A 19,335-nucleotide genomic window follows, 5' to 3' on the forward strand; every position below is an offset into this window, starting at 1 on the left:
TTTAAATCATCCCACAAAGCTTGAGTATCAGTTGCATACACAATTCCACCCATCACACTAACATCTACGGAATTAATAAGCCATGACAATACAATTGCATTCACTTGTTCCCACTGATCCCATAAATTTTCAGGATAGTTTTCTTTCTTACGTTTACCATTCACAAATCCCAATTTATTCCTACCTAACAATGAAAGTTTCATTGATTTGTTCCATCTAGTATAATTTTCACTACCTTTCAACTGGAAAGAAATTATAGAAACTCCACTTACATTGGTAGATTGCAAGAAAAGAGGATGATTATAGTCGATTGTTTGAGATTGTGACTCAGTCAAATCTGAAGCAGTTGTGTTAGTAATCACCATTGTTAATTGCTCTTACAAGCTTGAATTTGCCCTAATTTTGCGGAAAACTTGAAATTTTTTGAGCTTTGATTTTGCGATTGAATTTAGCAATCGAAATTGATTATATACGAATTGAGAGAACTAGGATATCATTGAATTCAATCCCGCTCTGATACCATGAACAATTTAATGAATTATAGAAGAGAGATCATGAGGAAGAAGGAGAAGAAGATTGAAGAAGAGAAGAGGAGAGGAAGAGAGAGAAATATTCATTTCATAAATGTAGCCGTTAGGCTCAAAATGCCATGTACATGATATTTATAACAAACTAACTGTATGGATAAAAAATGTATCCGACACGTGGACCAACAGGTAGACAACATATGTCAGTTTATTCAATGATTGATAAATTTTAGATGGCAATGCCGAGAATAGCACCCATGGAAAGACAGCAAATTGGATCAACCTCAACGGAAACAACAAGATAAGACCCTCTTTATTGAACAATAAATGGAGTTAATGCGGCAACGGTTGAAATGCTTATTAACGGTCAGAATCATGGAAATTAAATAACAATCATTACTTGATCAATTAATTTCCGTTACAAGCAGAGAAGGGGAAGAGCATCAGACAGATTCATTGACCTATAAATAGAATTCTCACTGAGAGAGGAGGATCATCCAAGTCCGACTAAGAAAAATACACTATTATCATTATTTCTAGATTATTGTTGTTTTGACTCTTTGGAGATCAAGCTCTCTTCCATTCTTGAAGATTGAAGGATTACGCTATTGTTGTTCATCAATATTGGAATAAGTTTACTCTTTCCTTTTTATTTATCTATTCTTTATCAATAATCAAAAACTTATTTACTTTAATTCTTTTATTCATATCAAATTACTACCAACATGAAACTCATGAGTAGTAGCTCGAAGAGATGTAGTCAAATCAGAACCTGGAGTAAGAGCTTCTTCAAGAGCCTCTTTCCGAGATTTAAGGATATCCACATCACGTTGAAAGCGCAACATCTTACACCGAGAGTAGCAGCGTTTGCGAGAAGCTTCAACACTCTTAAAACAATCTAGAAGATCCGCATAGGATGTGCTCAGTGTATGCATTGCATTATCCCGATGTTGTAGTGCACAAACTGCATCCTCCAGACGCAACATCAAAGCAGCTTCAACAGAGTCAGAATCCCGAAGGTCAAACTTAAGTTTTTCTATCTCTAACTTAAGCTGCTCGTTTTCTTTTCTTGTTTTAGTGACATGAGATGAAGAGGCTGTTGCAAAAGAGTAACCTTTGAAGAAGCATCTCGGATAAACGACCTAAAGACAGCTCTGCATTGCCGTGGGACATCCTCGGCAACGGTAAGGATCCTGAAAAACTTTCCTGACGGAAATGGTTGACGCTCTTCGGAGATGACTCTCTCGCCGGTGTCTCAGGATTAGCCAAAGGAAGAGCAACGGAATGGCGAATATCCATTTGAATTTCCTCATCGTCATCATCTATTATTGTTACATCCCTCTTTCGTTTCCTGTTTGAAGGTCCGGGCTTTTCTTCAGGACCTCATCGTCATCATCATCTATTATTATTACAGAGGGAAGAAGTCTTAAACTCCTCCAAGAACGTGTGACATCCCCAGAGGCTCCCAACAAACCAACAACCCAATCAAGAATATCCGCAATCTTATTCGAAATGGCGGGACTCGGAGTGGGGTTCCATATCTCCGAAAAAATATCATCAGAGGGACAATGAAGTGATTTTGTTCTAATTTTAACAAATTTCTTCAATTGATCCACATCATCAGAATCAGTAGAATTGACTAGATTACGTTCTCCACGAGGAAACAAATGAATCAAGCCACCCCGAAAAATGAAAGGAACATATAGATGGATCAGATGATCCAAAGTAAAAGGAAGATTAGCCTTAATGGCTAAAAACTGAAGGCAATAAATTAATCGCCAAAAATCAGGAGCAATTTGGCCTACACACACATTGTATTGGTTGCAAAATTCCTCAATAACAAGAGGAATGGGTAACAGAAACCCAATAAGAAAAGAAAAATTGGCATCAAAGTAAAACCAACAACATGGTTGTGAAGTTTTATCCCGTTGTCAACAGTCAAAATAGGACCTAAACCACATTCCTGAGCAACGGAAGAAATATCTTCAGGAGCAATAGAGGATTCAATATCCTCTATGCGAGAAGAATGGTGGAAAATATCTAAATCATTGGAGTAGTCAAAACAAGTGGGAAGAAAGGCGTTATCTAGAGTTTCTAACTCAAAAGGATTTGGCGGAATTTTTGAAGCATTTTTGTCAGAAGAAGACGACATGTTCCCAGAGAAAATAAAAAAAATACGAAGGGATTGCAAAGAATAATTCTTGCTTTAAACGACTTATGAAAGGAAACAAGACTATGAAATATTTGATTAAATATCCACTTCCTTATATAACTTCAAAAGAGGAATGCGAAGAGTTGGGACTGACGGCTCCAATAAAAAGCAGCCTTTATGGATAATTATGAGATGTTACGCGAATCAAGGAGGATCATTGGAAAACTAAAACTGTCTTATTAGTCTTAGTCACATCCTATTTTCCCGCCAAAAGTACATGAGAATCGAAACACTTCGCCGAGGAAGAAGAAGGGACTATACACGCAGATGACAAATTTTTATGCAATAACGGCAAAAACATTAAGTCCAAGCGTTACAAAAGATATTCATTATTAAAGGAATATCACAATTTAACTGCGAGATACCCTTCCAAATTCCAAACTTTTGGGTATCCCCGGATTATTTAGCATCGCATTTTTTTTTAATTCCGACTCAAAAAACGTAAAGGGATAGCGTAATCACCTAAACGACAAACCGTATGGGAAGCAAAACCTTATCTCCGAATATTGGGAGATGCAGGGCATAATTGAGCTCCGCTCGCCCAAACCAGTAAGCGATGTAAGGTATTCTTGCCTTTCATACTTCAAAATTATTTTGTGCTTAAGTAGTTAATGGGTTACTTTTTCACAAAATAAGAGTAAATATCTCAAAAAACTAAGCCCTATTTTTCGGCATTACGAGTGAAGGAATTTATTCATAATGAGTCAGATGTCTAAACCATCTTTCCTAATGTGTTTTGCGGCAAAATTACAAATCTTCTTACAAGTATTTCGAGGTTGGAATTCTAGAACGGAGTGATCACCCGGGAAAGATTCTAACCAAAGAAATCTTACAAGAGATTTATCATCAAAATAGAAAAGTTTCATTCATTGTCAGAATTGCACAAAACAAAATTACTATAAAAAGATCAACGGAGCAGAGAAACGATCAAACACCAAAGGAGAAATAAATACAAGAGCTTCTGAAATGATCTAAGTACGATCATCATCAGATGGAATTTTCTTTTAAAAAAGCAAATCATCATTTGCATCCCCAGAATCACTCTCCTCCCCTGCTTCATCTTCATCATCCTCTTCGACATTATCATTCTCGAACATATCACTAAGAAGATCATGAGAATCTTTTAACTTTTGTTCAGCAGTAACAAGAGCAGCAGCATGATCAAATGAGGAAAGGTCTAGCCCTTTCAGAAAATTGAAACGAGTCTTAAAATCAGCCAGGTCAACCGCTTTTTGCTTTTCCAAGGCATGAATTTCTTCCAATTGTTTAACCTTCTGCTTATACTTGCCTTTCCAGTGCATAAGTTTCTTTCCACGCTCTTGAAAATCTTCTGTTTTCCTTAAAATTTTAGCGATAAATCTATTTTTCTTCTCCAACGAAGTTTTCATCTCAAGATCTTTCTCGGTGTACTTCCCTTCAAGTGCGACTATATCCCTCTTACTTTGATTTAAGTCAATCAAAGCCCTAGTCAGATCTCCAGAATCTTGAATGCTCTTAACCTGTAATTACTGAAATTTTGCATCAAGCTCGGCGAATTCGGTATTCCGATAAGATAATTTATGTCTGAGACTTTGAATTTCTTCATTTGCTTTTTCAAACTTGGATTCCATCTGTATAAGCTTCACCCTTAAATTTTCGATAGCCGTATCCTTCTCGGAGATCTCTTCCTTCAATTTCAGGAAGTCAGACGCCTGATCTCGAAATCGTTCCAACTCCATTTTATATTCATCAGCTTTCGCCCTGGCTTCAGACAATTCTATATCAAAGCGAGATTGCTTCGTCTTCAAAGACGATAGCTCCTGAGTTAGAGCAACCTTATCTTCATTGAGTTTATCAATATGCTTTGATTCACCCTCAGAACGCTCCAGACTTCCCGCCAAATAAGTCTGAGCCTACAAGAAAATCATCAAAAATTTATAACGCATTAAGAAAACATGATAGAGAAGTGTTTATAGAAGAGATTGAAAAGAAATATACCTGGATCATAAGTCCTAAAGCAACCATGTTCATCTGGTATGAGGGCATGTCTTTTAGAACGGCGTGTTCTTTTGGCCCGATGAAGTTATTGGCAAAAGTACTCATCACATGGGGATTGGCCAATAAGTTTTCCTTATTAGATAAACTGAAAGATCGGGTATGGTTAACAGTAAGAGGAACGAAATACTGCATCCACTTGATTTCAGGATCATCAGCCGGAGAGCTTCATCACCGGTATCAGCTTCATGTGAACCCTTATGGACATGTCTTTTTTCCTCTGCATAATCAGAAGGTCGACCTGATGAAGTTGCAATATCACACGAGAGAGTATCAACTTTAAGATAACCATCAGCTTCACTCCAAGAGGTATCAACTCTGGGGACAGTGGCAGGCTCCATACTAGCAACATTGGCCTCAGTTATATTAGCGTCAATAGGTGTGCCTTAGAGAGGTATTTCGGAAACATCCTCAATGATCATCACCTCAGGAAGAGTAGCCGATAAATCTTCTTCCTGAAGAGGCATTCCGAGTAGATCTTCAAAATCCTTCGTCGGGGGTGCCTCTGAGACATGTACCACATCAACAAGAGAAAGGTTAGTTCTTCTTCTTTTCTTCAAAATTAGAGGTGTGTCTTCCTCGGAGTCTGTACTTTCAGTACTAGGCCTACCTTCAACCTTCCCAATCACGGAAGGTCCTGGAGAAGATTGCTTCTTCAATCTTCTCTTCTTAAGAGCAGACTCACCAACATCCCTTGAGCCTTCAGCCTCCACACTGGACCTTTTTCTAACAATATAACGGATATTGTCCAATGCCGAGTCGTCATCGTTGGGAAGAATTAAGGTTCTTGACGATGATCTCTTTTTACCGGAAAGGCCTAACAAAAGAAGAAACTGTAAATACACTTGTGATCAGGAAAGGAAGGTTAATAAAAATAAATATCTTTGCTTTTTCCGGAATCATCCAAAGTGCGAATGCCCTGTTGCACCGCCATTGATTCCCAAGTTCTAGCCTTCGCCGAAAAACGGATCATTGTTTCTGTGAATTCACGAATATTACTCGGCATATTTAACTCGGGATTAAAAGCTCTCGCATTCCACTTCTCCGGAAAAGACCAGGCGTCATTACTCACCAACTAGTGAGTAGGAATAAACACAAAAGCATTATACCATAAACGATTATGACTGTCTTTAGGATTCTCGAACAATTTATTCTGGCCCCTGGTCCTAAACATTATCATAGAACCTTTTACAAAACGAATGGAGTTTAAGTATAAAATATGATCCAAGGTAAGTTGTACGTTGGCAAGACGAGCAACGTATTGATATAATTGAATCAAATGCCAAACTCCGGGTGTAAGTTGTGCAACACATACTCGGAGACAGCAGCATAATTGATCAATCAATGAAGACAACGGTAAATGAAATCCAATAGTAAAGGGGAAAGATACACAGCCGAAAACCCGGGTACATAAGAAGTAACAGGCCTCTCTGATTCAGGAACAAGAATCTCCACATGGTGATCCGCCTAATGGCATCTTTCAATAACAGAAGGGATAAGATCTTTAGTAATGTGGGATTTAATCTTTGACATCGTCGCCATTCTGTCACTATCAGATTCATACTCGTTTATCTTTAAATCAGTATATGAGAAGGATGTTTAGGGAGTACACCATCCATGGGAGGGAGATTTATCTTTCCAATTTCAACAACACCAGTGCTAGTAGATAAAGAAGAGGACTCAGTTGATGCAGCAGCAATAACATCGCCCATCAATTTCTTAGGAGGCATTCTATTTTTAGGTTTTTCAGCACCTAAATGGGGAGGAAAGGCATCAACAATGACGTTTTTTCTGGAAAATAGCCTTGAGAAGATGAAGGAGAAGACATGATTAAAGGAAACAGGGAAGAAAAGAAAGTAAAAGAGATTGAAAATAGAAGAACTTTGGAGCGGAAAATTTGAGAAAAGAAAAAGGTAAAATTTGAACTTTTGTAGAAAATATAAAATCGCCATCATTACCTTGGGAAACGGAGAGAAAACAAAGGGCACGATTACAGCCACGTGGCCCACGTCTGACTTCATCATTTAATGCAAGTCCTTTCAACTTCCATGATTACGCCACTTAGTCACCACGCCAGTGGGCCACGATCTTCCACCAGTCATAACGTTTCCTCTTCCATGGAAAGAAGATTCAAAAATATAGATTAGAAAGAATTGATGAAAAATGGCGAAACAATTTCTCGGGAACATCTTTGTGATGAACCCGAAAAATTGAGGGAATATCTGTATGGGTAAAAAATGTATCCGACATGTGGACCAACAGGTAGACAACATATGTCAGTTTATTCAATGATTGATAAATTTTAGATGGCAATGCCGAGTATAGCACCTACGGAAAGGCAGCAAATTGGATCAACCTCAACGGAAACAACAAGATAAGACCCTCTTTATTGCACAATAAATGGAGTTAATGCGACAACAGTTGAAACGGTTATTAACAGCCAGAATTGAGGAAATTAAATGACAATCATTACTTGATCAATTAAGGATTGCCGTTACAAGCAGAGAAGGGGAAGAGCATCAGACATATTCATTGACCTATAAATAGAATTCTCATTGAGAGAGGAGGATCATCCAAGTCTGACTAAGAAAAATACACTATTATCATTATTTCTAGATTATTGTTGTTTTGATTCTTTGGAAATCAAGCTCTCTTTCATTCTTGAAGATTAAAGGATTACGCTATTGGTGTTCATCAATATTGGAATAAGTTGACTCTTTCCTTTTTATTTATCTATTCTTTATCAATAATCAAAAACTTATTTACTTTAGTTCTTTTATTCATATCAAATTACTACCAACTGTGGTTAACCTCAGCACAAATTCAACTATTTGAGTAAAACACAAATTTTGACTCAAACACTAACTTAACTAACTCCATATACTCTAATTATCTACTAATTAGTAAAATGACTAAACTGCCCTTATACAATGTAATTTATATTCCAACAAGTTCAGATAAGAAACTTACAAAAAAAGTCATAGTTCAAGTGTGTTATTGACCATTAACTCTTAAAAAATTAACGATTTTCGGTTCAAATATGTTATGTATATAGTTTTGTGGAAAGCTACTCCGTTGTTTTAGTGTGATTTATGGTTCTTTTTTCTTTTCTTTTCAAGCCTTGTGTGTTCTGAACCCATGGTCCGACTAATTCGAATTTGTGTCATAGAAAATCTATTATACATGAAGGCTGTTCACGCTTCTACCAAAGAGAACTTCGTTCAATGGGGTCGAATCCAAGACCTTTCTTTAAGAATTAAAAAAACTTTACTATCTCGCCACATCCTTTGCAATGTTTTAGCAGGTGAAGGAAACATGCTTTGATAGTGCAGTCATTATCTTCCTTGAAGAATTTATGGCCCCACTGTATTGTTATTAGGTGTTCCACAAATTTTCTTCGAGAAAATGATCAAAATGGTCCTTAATGTATAGGGTTTGGACAATTTCAGTCCTTCATATATACCACGTAGTTGAAGTGGTTCTTAATGTATGACAAAGGTGATCATTTTAGTTATTTATATATACCACATAATCGTAATAGTCAATGATCATTTTAGTCCATCATATATACCACGTAACGAATTAGTCCTTAATGTATGAAAAAATTGACCATTTTCGTCCTAAACCTTAAAAGTAACGGTGCAAGTAAAAAAGTCAGTTAAATTTAACCAGCAACTCATCGAATAGGAATGAGTAGAAACTTTCAATTCTCCGAGTTGGCATGAAACAACTTCTCTCAACAGTCTCCAGTCTTCTTTCTAATGACCAGTTCCTCTCCTGTTGTGACTGGTTCACTAGTTCCTTAGGAGTTCTGTTTGGACTTCTGATTCTTCAACATCTTCCTTTAAACTTTCTTAAACTGATTGTCGTCTAGACATGTAGTTTTTCAATCATTACAACTTCATTTTAAGCTCTGAACTATTGTTGAGACTGTAGCATCGCAACATCGTGCTTCCTTTTCATTACAGCTTGCTTGGATGCTTCTTACATATTACTATTTATTGCATCGTGTTGTTACTTTAAATATAATAGTTGGTTTCATTGATACTTAAATTATATTGTTTCATATCGTTAAATTCATCCTTATATAACAACGAAAAGTCCCATTATATATAGCAACCAATTTGGTGAGATCGCGTTGTTACTTTCTTTATTTTTCATCATTTTGCCATTTCGTATTATTTAATCATCTTACTTATTCTTTATCCTAATTTTTTTGTTTTAATAATAATTTTACCCGTACCCAAGTTTTATTTATAATATTGTAAGTTTATTCTTCAAATTACTGATGTGTGGCATTATGTAACAACGGGAAACGATACGATCTATCCAAATACCATATTCATTAAAACAATACAATATAATACAACACGATTACGTTTGTGAAACGATATATAACAATCATCCAAATTAAACAAGTTCTACAGGGAAAAAGAATCAAAGTCACGAGATCTGCAACACTCTAATGCAAGATATTATATGATTTTATATAACCACGAACTCATAAGCAGTAATTATAAGCAACAATAGTTCTTGTACAGTGTTAACACTTCTGGCAGATGATTATTCCTCAGTTTTATTTGATTATAAATTTTAAGTAAATTACATAGACATAAGCTTCTTTATTTCATCGTCTACATAACTACCAAACATACAAATTATGTTACAAACATCTCAACAGTTTCCCCCGTACACAACCAATCTTGGTACAATATAGCATAAAATCATCATCACTTGTTTGATCAAGACTCAATCAAATCTCTCGCAAAAGATGGCAAAATAAAAGCTGCCTTATGAATCTGAAAGAAGAAGAAGCAAAGGGTTAATTGACAAATTAACAAAAAGAAGAGACACAAAAATAAAAATAGAAAAAATTAGGGGGGTGAAATGTGTAACTACATCGGAGTTGTAGAACTTCAATGGTCCGTTAGATTTGACATGGCTGGTATCTTTGTCAATAGAGTTCACTGGATTCTTGAAATTAACTTCTGGTCCCTCCGTAGAGCAAAGCATGTAACCAATTACACCACTGAAAATCAAATGGATTGATTAATTGTAGCACCATATGTATATATAAACAGCAGTGAAAAAAAAGTTCTGAAAATAAAAAATGAAGCTCTCTCAATCTACCAAGACTTTTTATGGTCCAGCGAAGTGTGTGTTTAATTCTCTCTATTTTGCTTTTATTTTTCCTTTTCTGATCCCTGACGTACCTAATTAAATACTCATAGAGGTAAATATTCTAGCTAATTTTATGGTAATACAATATTAGAATCATTAAAATGAGCAGGGAAGGAGAATGTCTTCTAGGATCTCGACGTGCTTCTTTTATGTCCAGGAAACTATGAGCATTGACAATCTTCGAAAGGATTAAATTAATTGTGGGTTCGAAGTATTGCTTTTTTTTTTTCAATATAGGACGATAAATACTTTTAATGATATAAAAAATACTTCTTTTTTTTTAAAAAAAAGTGGTTATTTTTTATATTTTGAAGTGTTTGGCCAAGCATTTAGAAAAAAGATAAGAGCAGTCAAGTAAGTGGTAGAAGCTACTTTTAAGAAGCTAAAAAATATTTTTTTTTTTCCATAAGCACTTTCGGAACCTGGTCAAACACAAATTGATGCTCCTAATATTACCAAAAGAGTTTTTAAATTGATTGGCTAAACACAAAATGTTACTCGTCAAAAAAGATATTTTTTCAAAATCATTTCTTTAAAAAAAAAAAACCCTTATAGTGGTATAAAAGGTCTCCATAACCTCGTCCGTGTCTGTGGGCATTTACTTTTTGAAATAAACAAATTCTGAAAATTTAACCAAAACAAGCTAACAATAGTAACAATACTAACGGCCAACAGGACCATAAAATATTTCTGACTTTTCTTGTTTTTTCCAATAATAGATATTATAAAGAAAACAATTAGGTGAAAGAGAAAGAGAAAGAGAATTACGTACGTAGGGTAAGTAGGAACTGTAGTCCATGCATAATTAACAGAACCCTTAAACACTTGGCGACAATTTGCAAGTATTTGCTTAATAATATGCATGTGAAGCCATATACTTTCTGCTTGTGTACACACTACTCCTCCTGGCCTTAGGGCTTTGGCTACTGCCTCGAAAAATGGCCTTTCAAACAAGTCTTTTGCTGGACCTGTAAATTAATATATACATCAGAGTTTAAGTTTATGTATCGATGATATACGAACTCTTAAGTTGATATTGAATTACATGTACGTCATTCTTAATAACAAGAAATGGAATAATTAATCTGCTATATTTAGTTAAATTGCACATAAATTACTGTCCAAACATCAACCAAAAATGATATTTTTCTCTATGAATAAATGGTAGTTAATGTTGTAAAATAAAGGGCAAGTTACCCATTTGGCCGGTCGGCCAAAAATAATTACATTCGCTGGTAACATATACAAAAAATATACAATATTTTGTACTAAAATTGTATATGCTATGTTAATATAACTAAAAATATACATTCACTAACTATTATTTTGGTGGATGACTATTTATATAAATTTCTCTAAAATAAATTACCAATAGGATCAGAAGAGTCCACAATAATGGCATCATAGTATCCAGGTTGAGCAGCTTTCACGAATGCAGCTCCTAACGAGAGGAAGAGCAAATCATTTCAGAGATAAAGGATTTTCCAAAAAGGAAGAGGAAAATAAAATACAATTAAATAAATTACCATCTCCCATAACAAGGGTCACTCTGGGATCATCAAATCCTGCTGCTAGGTATGGAAAAAACTTTCTAGACACCTATCGAAGAGGAAAATAAGAAAGTTATTCGTTTTAATATATTAGTACTTGATAAATGGTGAAAGCATCAAAATCTACACATACAATTAAGGAGTTTTAAGTTTTATTCACCGATTACATAAAAAGCATTCTACATAAAGTAGCTACTGATGAATATTTTTATGATCATTAATTTCTTTTACTTTGTTTTGGTTAAAGATGATCATTGAATGGTAACCTAGTAAAAATAGAACTTCCTTCGTTTTATTTTATGTGATAAGATTTTCTTATTATTTTGTTACAAAAAGAATGAAAATATTTTTATATTTAAAAATAATTTAAGACTTCTCAGTTTATCCTTTATGAAAATGCTATGGAATGTCTCGAATCACGTGTTTTAAAAGGTTTATATCATATAGGTGATATGACATGCTTAATTAAGACCACATGTTTCAAAACAAAAAAAAAATCTTTCTTAAATATCATACTGGATCAAACTATATTTTAGGTAAATTGAAACAGAAAGAATAACTAATGTGTTATTACAACTTAATTAATGTGTATTGATAATGTAGAGAAAAATATGTACACTATCAAACGTGTATAATTCAGACTTGAAAAGAAAAAGTGACCATGATAAAAAGGTAAAACTCCATCTGATCGACTTACATCCACAACCACGTCATCGATCTCAACTATGTCTATTTTTTCGATAGTTGGGTAACGAGAGACCTCAAACAATGTGAAACCAATCCCTCCACCGATGATTAAAACCTGAAATACACGAAAACAGAAATAATTAAGATACTCTATGTAAATACATTGTACATTCTTCTAAAAAATCATTTTATTTCTTTTTAGGCAGTACTATATATGAAGAAATAGAAAAAGTTGTTAAAGGACACTTAGTAATTTAACCTTCTTTGGGCATGGAATGGAACCAAGGGGGAGATGAACAATCATCTCAGTGTATGGAAATCCACCATTTTCTGTGTGTTGAATTGCCCCATCCAAAGTTAGCACCTTCCCATATGTTGCTGACTGTCGATATATATGAGCATTATAAATCAATTCACAAATTTTGTTATACTACTATCTCCAATCCTATTTATTAGTAAGACTAATTTGACCAAATTATCTTTATTTATTCTTTGATCTATTAATCTTTTTACTTCTCAATAAAACCTATCGCAAGATTAACAAAAAGAAATAATTACATTTTTGTTTTTTAGTACAACAAAATTATTGTTAGCAAAATGACAAGTAAATAGAACCGCAGAGAGTATATGCTTTACCTCAAAAAGCATGACGTCTTGATAGTCAGACTTCCCTTGAAATAGTAACTTTTCAATTTTAAGTGAAAATGCTTCACCTGCAAATAATTTAATAATACCAATGGTTAAGAACGAAATCTACCCATTTTATATTCAAACCGACCTTTCATGAAAAATAAACTATATGTTGTCTAGTAACAAAGAGTAATATTCGAACGAATGGTATTTTTCCACAGATGATTCTTTGGGGTAACAATCTTAAATAAAGAAAAAAAGGAAAAGACCAATAAATAGTGAAGGAATTACCAAGACAAAGTACCATTGTTCAATGTATATAGAGTTCAGGTATGTATATTGATAGTGCAAAAATATTTACATATCATATTATTTATGTATTATTACAGATTAAACTACATTGATCGTGTGAAAAACAAAACTTTCATAATATCGGTGTCTAGAAGATAAGTTCCAATTTATATACATGTATTTTAAGACTAACCTGGCCAAAGTGCACTAAACTCAGAAAACCAACCAGGCTTGATAGAGTTAGTGCACTCTACAAGCTTATTTTCATTCTCATGGGAGTGGGAGTTTCCATTGACATTGCCATTGCAAATGCTGCCATTTTTCAGTACAATATTGGTGGTGCTCCCATTAATGTTGTGGTTGCTCATGACCTCCATTCTTCAAACTAAATAAGAGAAAAACAATTATTTGAAGAAATTAAATTTAGCACTCAAAATGCTTCTTTACTTTTGGCCTGTCTGTTTCCTTAGGAGTGCAAGCATATTTATAGTCGTATGTACTTACTTTTTTTAGGTGTTGTTGCTTTGCACTGTTTACTCACTACAACGTGAATATTGTCGTGTCCTGGCATTTTGGATTTAAATATACTTTTTAGCTATGCAAGGCGTAATCATAATTTACACCAAATTGATTAGAAGTACATACACGAAAAAGTTTTAAGGGATTTTGGATTCATGTGTATTTTTTCCGTCTCAATTTTATGTGATACATTTTGACTCAAGACGGAATTTAAGAAAGAAAGATACACCTTATGTTCCAATTCATGCGGTACTTTTTCTTCTCGAGATTTAAATTATGTGAACTTTAATTTGATGAGTATTTTAAAATATGTTTTTGATCATACTAACTTTTGTATGATCAGAAGAATTGCAACTTTTATTACTTATCGACACTTTTGAATATCTAAAATTTACTTTTAAATTATTGAATTAGTCTAATCAAATTTAGCTTAAAAAATTAGTCAGTGCGACACTCTAGAAGTTGAAAGTGCTTTACAAATTGGGACGAATAGAGTACGACTTTTGAAACTTATGAGGTAATGAGAAGTTTAAGCATTAAATTGTTTTTCTAAATACACAAAAGTACCATTCTTTTGAGATAGACTAAAGAAAATATGTATTACATAAATTGAAATACAGAGAGTAGTGTACAATTTTATAGCGAATAAGTTTCAATTGACTAGTATTGGACAAGAATAGCTCCGCGCCCTAATGATTGTTGATGATATATTAATTAAACGACACGTGTCGTGTCCCCCCCCCCCCCCCCTCTGGGTTTGTAGAAAATGGACCTACAAATCCACGAGAATCGCATGGTACTTACACTCCAACTACTATTAATTTTTTACTAATGCATGACAATAACACACTGTTTTCCAAGTATTTTATACTACAAATCAAATTTCTCTCGGGAATTGAAATAACACACGAAAGGGATTTTTTTTTTATAATTTTATTCAATTAGAGCCCAATCATGTAAAATTATGTTCTTTCAACCTGTTGTTAAATTCAAATCATGTAAAATTATGTTCTTTCAACCTGTTGTTAAATTCAAGAGAACTGCAGAGAGGGGGACAGCTAAAAGAAATGGGTGAACCTTCCCCCGTGTAAAATGCAGACACATAATAATGGAAACAGCTTAAATGGAATTCTTCCACTAGTATTTTTCAAATATGTAAGTTCCATAATCAAAATACCAAGTAGTCGAAGTTTATTGCATTAATAAATTAGTTTCGTTAATCTCACATAAAATACGATGAGTGTATACGGTAAAAATCGGATATATGTTAAACCGGTGAGATCAAGACCGAAGGAAGAAAGGAACAAGAACGTGCGCGAAGGCTCCTGTTCTGAACCGGAGGAGTGTTTGGACCGAAGCAAAGGAAGGGCATCATTTGGTCCGGTTCCCCCATGACCGGGTTGATCGTTGCCATTGGTCCGTTTGGTCTAGGCCGTTGGTCCGTTTGATCGTGGCCGTTGGTCCGGGAGATCCGTTGCGCGGCTGCCACGCGTCGATAACGTCCTGCCATGTTCAACTGCCAATCGTACAAATGTCAAATCGTACGGTCAACCTAATCCAACCTACTCCAACTCAGAGCTCTCTCTTTATTATTTTATTTTTCATATTGTATGAAGCCCATAGGGCAGTACTATAAATAAAGGGTATTGTCCTCCTTTTAGAGGGTTGGCTTCTACATTTTCAAGAACTCTTGTAAAAGCAAAAACTATATAAAATCTCTCTCAAATAGCTGATTTTGGTCCTCAGTTGCGGTGTTCATCTCTTATCCTTCCTAAATCAAATAACGCTTATATATTAGTGGATATACGAGTTTATAACAAACCATTGGTTGTTAGTTGCTTCTTTATAGCATATTCGTATATTTCTTTTCTCTATCAAATAAGTTCAAGATATAACCACATACCCTATACCTCACCTACAAATTTAATTGATTATCCAAATTCGGGGTAAATAGTTTGGCGCCCACCGTGGGGCTAGGATAATATTGGTTTTGATCTTAATCTCTATCTTACCCATCAAAGTCGAAAATATCTTCTGTTCGTCTCCGAAAAAACGGACCAAATGGCTGACAGTGGACAATCTGGTCACGTTAACAACAATGAGATTGTGGCCGAAAATGAAGGCAGCGGGCTACGAGGATTGTCAAATTCCGCTGACCCGAGTCCCGCTAATTCGAGGGAGGGCCTCAACCGGCAAAACACCGTGGACCAGGAGAATGCCGCCTTACCGGCCACTGATCCCCTAAATACCCACAATTCTGTTACTTTGTCCCGGACACAGGGCCGGAAAGAGTCGGATGCACCTAATGACAATATTGATTTACGTTTAATCTTTGAAATGTTGCAGGAACAGAGAGCGGCGATTGCCGAACAAGGAATCGCAATTGCCCAATTGCAAACTCGAGGGGATACAACGACCCCGGAAAAGACGAGCGGTGTTGCTGAACCCAGAAGGGATGAGGCACGGGTTATTGAAAGCGATGGATTCGGAGCTGGTTCTTCCACCGAGGTTCTAAAAACGCTCGAAACTTTGGCAAAGCGGGTAGACTCGACCGAAAAGAGAGTCGAAACATACAACTCTCAGGTGGATCAAATCCCGGGGGCTCCGCCTTTACTGAAAGGGCCGGATTCGAAGAGATATATCCAAAGGCCATTTCCTCCGAGTGCGGCTCCGAAACTAATCCCGAAGAGATTCAAGATGCCGGATATCCAGAAATATGACGGCACAACGGACCCACACGAACACGTGACCTCATACGCGTGCGCCATAAGAGGCAATGATATGGAGGAGGACGAAATTGAATCGATATTGCTGAAAAAGTTCGGGAAAACTTTGTCAAAAAGAGCATTGACATGGTACGACCATCTACCTGAACATTCGATCACCTCTTTCGAAATCCTCGCCGATGCCTTCGTCAAAGCGTACGCCGGTGCCAAAAAGGTGCAGGCCCGTAAGGCCGACATTTTTCGTATAACCCGAAGAGACGACGAGTTACTGCGTGAATTCGTAAACCGATTCCAAAGGGAACGGATGAAACTCCCCCCGGTTCCAGAAGAATGGGCTGCACAAGCTTTCACAAAGGGGCTCAATGTTCAGAGCTCAACGGCTTCGTTCAAATTAAAGGAAAACTTGTTGGAGTACGAGGCTGTGACATGGGCTGATGTCCATAACCGATACGAGTCGAAGATTCGGGTGGAGGATGATCAATTGGAGCTTCCCCCGGGGCCAATAAATGTGAATAAAAGTTTTGAGAGACCAAGGAAGGGTTACAGAATGAAGGCTGAATCGTCGAGGGAAAGGTATCGGCCATACTCCCATTCGGAGAAGCAAAGCTTTAGGCCGGAGAAATCGAGGGTTATCCCAAGCCGTTTCTCCGGTCGGGGTAATAAACGGGTCGAGCGCCCGTTGTTGACACTCAATTTTGTCCCACCTCTCCTCCAAAATATCTGTTCACGCTTATCATTATTATTATTATTGTTATAGCTATTATTATTTTCACTATTATTATTATTATTATTATTATTATTATCATTGTTATTTTATTATTACCGGTATTATGATAATCCGCATTTTTATCATTTTAGCATTTTTAACATCTTATGCGCACGCATCGCATTTATTTTCGCACAATTAAATAATAGCGTTTATTTACTATTGAACTTTAAAAAATGTTATGGCACGACTATTACGACGTCGTATAATTTTATTTTTTATCCGTGCATTAATAATTACATATTTTATATTAGGTAATATTTTAGTCCGTATTAATTCAGTCCATAATTAAATCCTAAAACTATTTGGGCTAAAGCCTAATTCGTGAAACCAGCCCACATTTTAATTCATCCTACCCGGCCCATTTTCACATTCTTATTCACCAGCCCAATTCAATACCCGGACCCGACCCGACTTCTTCCAAATGAAATGAATCACTAGGGTTTTGGTCTTTCACCCCTCAGCCGCACACCCTCCTCGTTCTCTCTCTTCCGCTTCTCTCACTCTCCTTCCTCCACGCCTTCGACCAAAAATGGCCAAATCACAGGCTTATTTCGCTTTACCCAGATCTTGCATGGCCATTTTGGGAAAGGCCATTAATGCTTGTCCCTTGCCTCGTCAGTTTTTCAGCCGTTGAATAGGGTAAGGTTTTGTCTCCTTCTCCTTTCCCTTCTTCCTACATCTGAAAACAATTAATGAGTTTTGTTCGTTATGAGCCCAGATCGTTTTTTGTTTCGGTTCCTTTTTACTTTCGGGTACGAGTCTTTAATAATTTTTGTTTTCTTCTCCCCTGAATCTGATCGATGGCAGAGAAGATTTGAACGTTTGATTTCTTTTTGAACGAAAGGTTTGACTTAGAAAAGCCCGCCCAATTTCAGTTGCCAAACCCTAGCAAAAACCCTAGATTTTCCCCTATAAATAATCGTTGCTGGGTTCGTTTTAAGGGAGGTTTTTTTTAGCCGCAAGAACTCCCCGAAAATATAAGTCTTTTGGTCGCAGAAATTTCCTAGAAATTAAAGTTTTGGAATTATAAAATACCCTTTAAAGATACTAGTTTTAATTTTTAGTTGATATCGTCTCAAAAAGAAACAACAAAAAATACTAAATCTGTTATGTTTTCTGCCTTGAGTATTTTTTCTGATCCGAGTGGATACGAACTCGGAGAATTCGAAGTGTTCGAGGTATATCGGAGGTTCGAGCCCCACTTCGCTGCACCCAAAGCAGGTAACCCTCAATTTTTTTATTTTTTTTATTTTTCTCTTTTGCATTTCTTGATTGCTTTTTGTTGTTCCGGTTTATGCCTCCATGATTCAAGCATGTTAGTTTTAGTTAATTCATTTTAGTTCGATAGATAAGTCTGTTTGTGTTTTTTAAGCATGTTCATGTAGGATAATTTAGTTAGTTTAGTTAAGTACGTAAGCAACTCTCCCATATTTGCAGACTCGGCTGGTTAATTTCAGTTTAGCTTAGCTTAGCAACATTATGCATATTCCTGTTTTAGTTATTTAGTCTCATTTTGGTAGTTAAAATGTTTAGATATTCATGTTCTAATGTGGTTTAGTTTCCAGATTAGTAATTAGCAGAATCTACCTATTCATGCCTTAATTCAGTTCAGTTATTTTAATTTAATCAGCATGCTTGTGTCTGTGTGTGGGTCATATTAGTATATTGAATGTTTATGCCTCTGTATAAATGAACATTTGCACAGTGTATGCGAGAGGCCCCCTGAATTTTCTTTCCTCTTTTCTTTGCATTTTCGAATCTGATCATGTTGCACCTCTCCCTTCTCCTTTGATGTGTTCCTCTGTTTCTAAGCATTTGGCATATGCCCTGTTAAATGTGAATTCAGTGTGCAAATTTGGTTGTTTGTCTGTTGAATGTTGTCTTTTTTTTAAGTGCTTTTGTATGTCTTAAAATGATGTCTTAAGTATGTCAACAAGTTGAAATTTGCTGCTGTTTGAGTATTCTGTGTCATCATAGATAGGGCATTACTAAATAATTTCTTAAGTCTAAAATATGGGTTCGGCTGGGATTAGTATATTTAGTCGTATTGGTGCTCTCTTTGCTTTGTTTTTGCTCAGCTTATTGTAGTATTTGATCCTGCTACCCCCCTGTTTGGTTTACATTTACGCTCCAAATGCTCATGACTGTTAGCTAGGATACTGTATGTTTGATTTATGGCATACAGAAGATATACCTAGATATACAAAGT

At 35.8% G+C, this 19,335-nt stretch overlaps 1 protein-coding gene across 1 annotated transcript; it reads right to left on the reverse strand.

The window, feature by feature from the left end:
- Nucleotides 1-9,234: 9,234 nt before the first annotated feature.
- LOC132614642 (putrescine N-methyltransferase 1-like) lies at nt 9,235-13,555 on the reverse strand. Its single transcript, XM_060329183.1, has 9 exons — nt 13,306-13,555; nt 12,828-12,904; nt 12,451-12,573; nt 12,202-12,306; nt 11,481-11,553; nt 11,324-11,395; nt 10,727-10,922; nt 9,673-9,802; nt 9,235-9,572 (listed from the first exon to the last, which is right to left on the reverse strand). The coding sequence occupies exons 1-9, from the start codon at nt 13,487-13,489 to the stop codon at nt 9,516-9,518; spliced, it is 1,017 nt and encodes a 338-aa protein (XP_060185166.1). The 5' UTR covers nt 13,490-13,555; the 3' UTR covers nt 9,235-9,515.
- Between the last annotated feature and the right edge of the window lie 5,780 nt (nt 13,556-19,335).

This window comes from Lycium barbarum, chromosome 1 (assembly GCF_019175385.1).
Source record: "Lycium barbarum isolate Lr01 chromosome 1, ASM1917538v2, whole genome shotgun sequence".
Classification (NCBI taxonomy): domain Eukaryota; kingdom Viridiplantae; phylum Streptophyta; class Magnoliopsida; order Solanales; family Solanaceae; genus Lycium; species Lycium barbarum.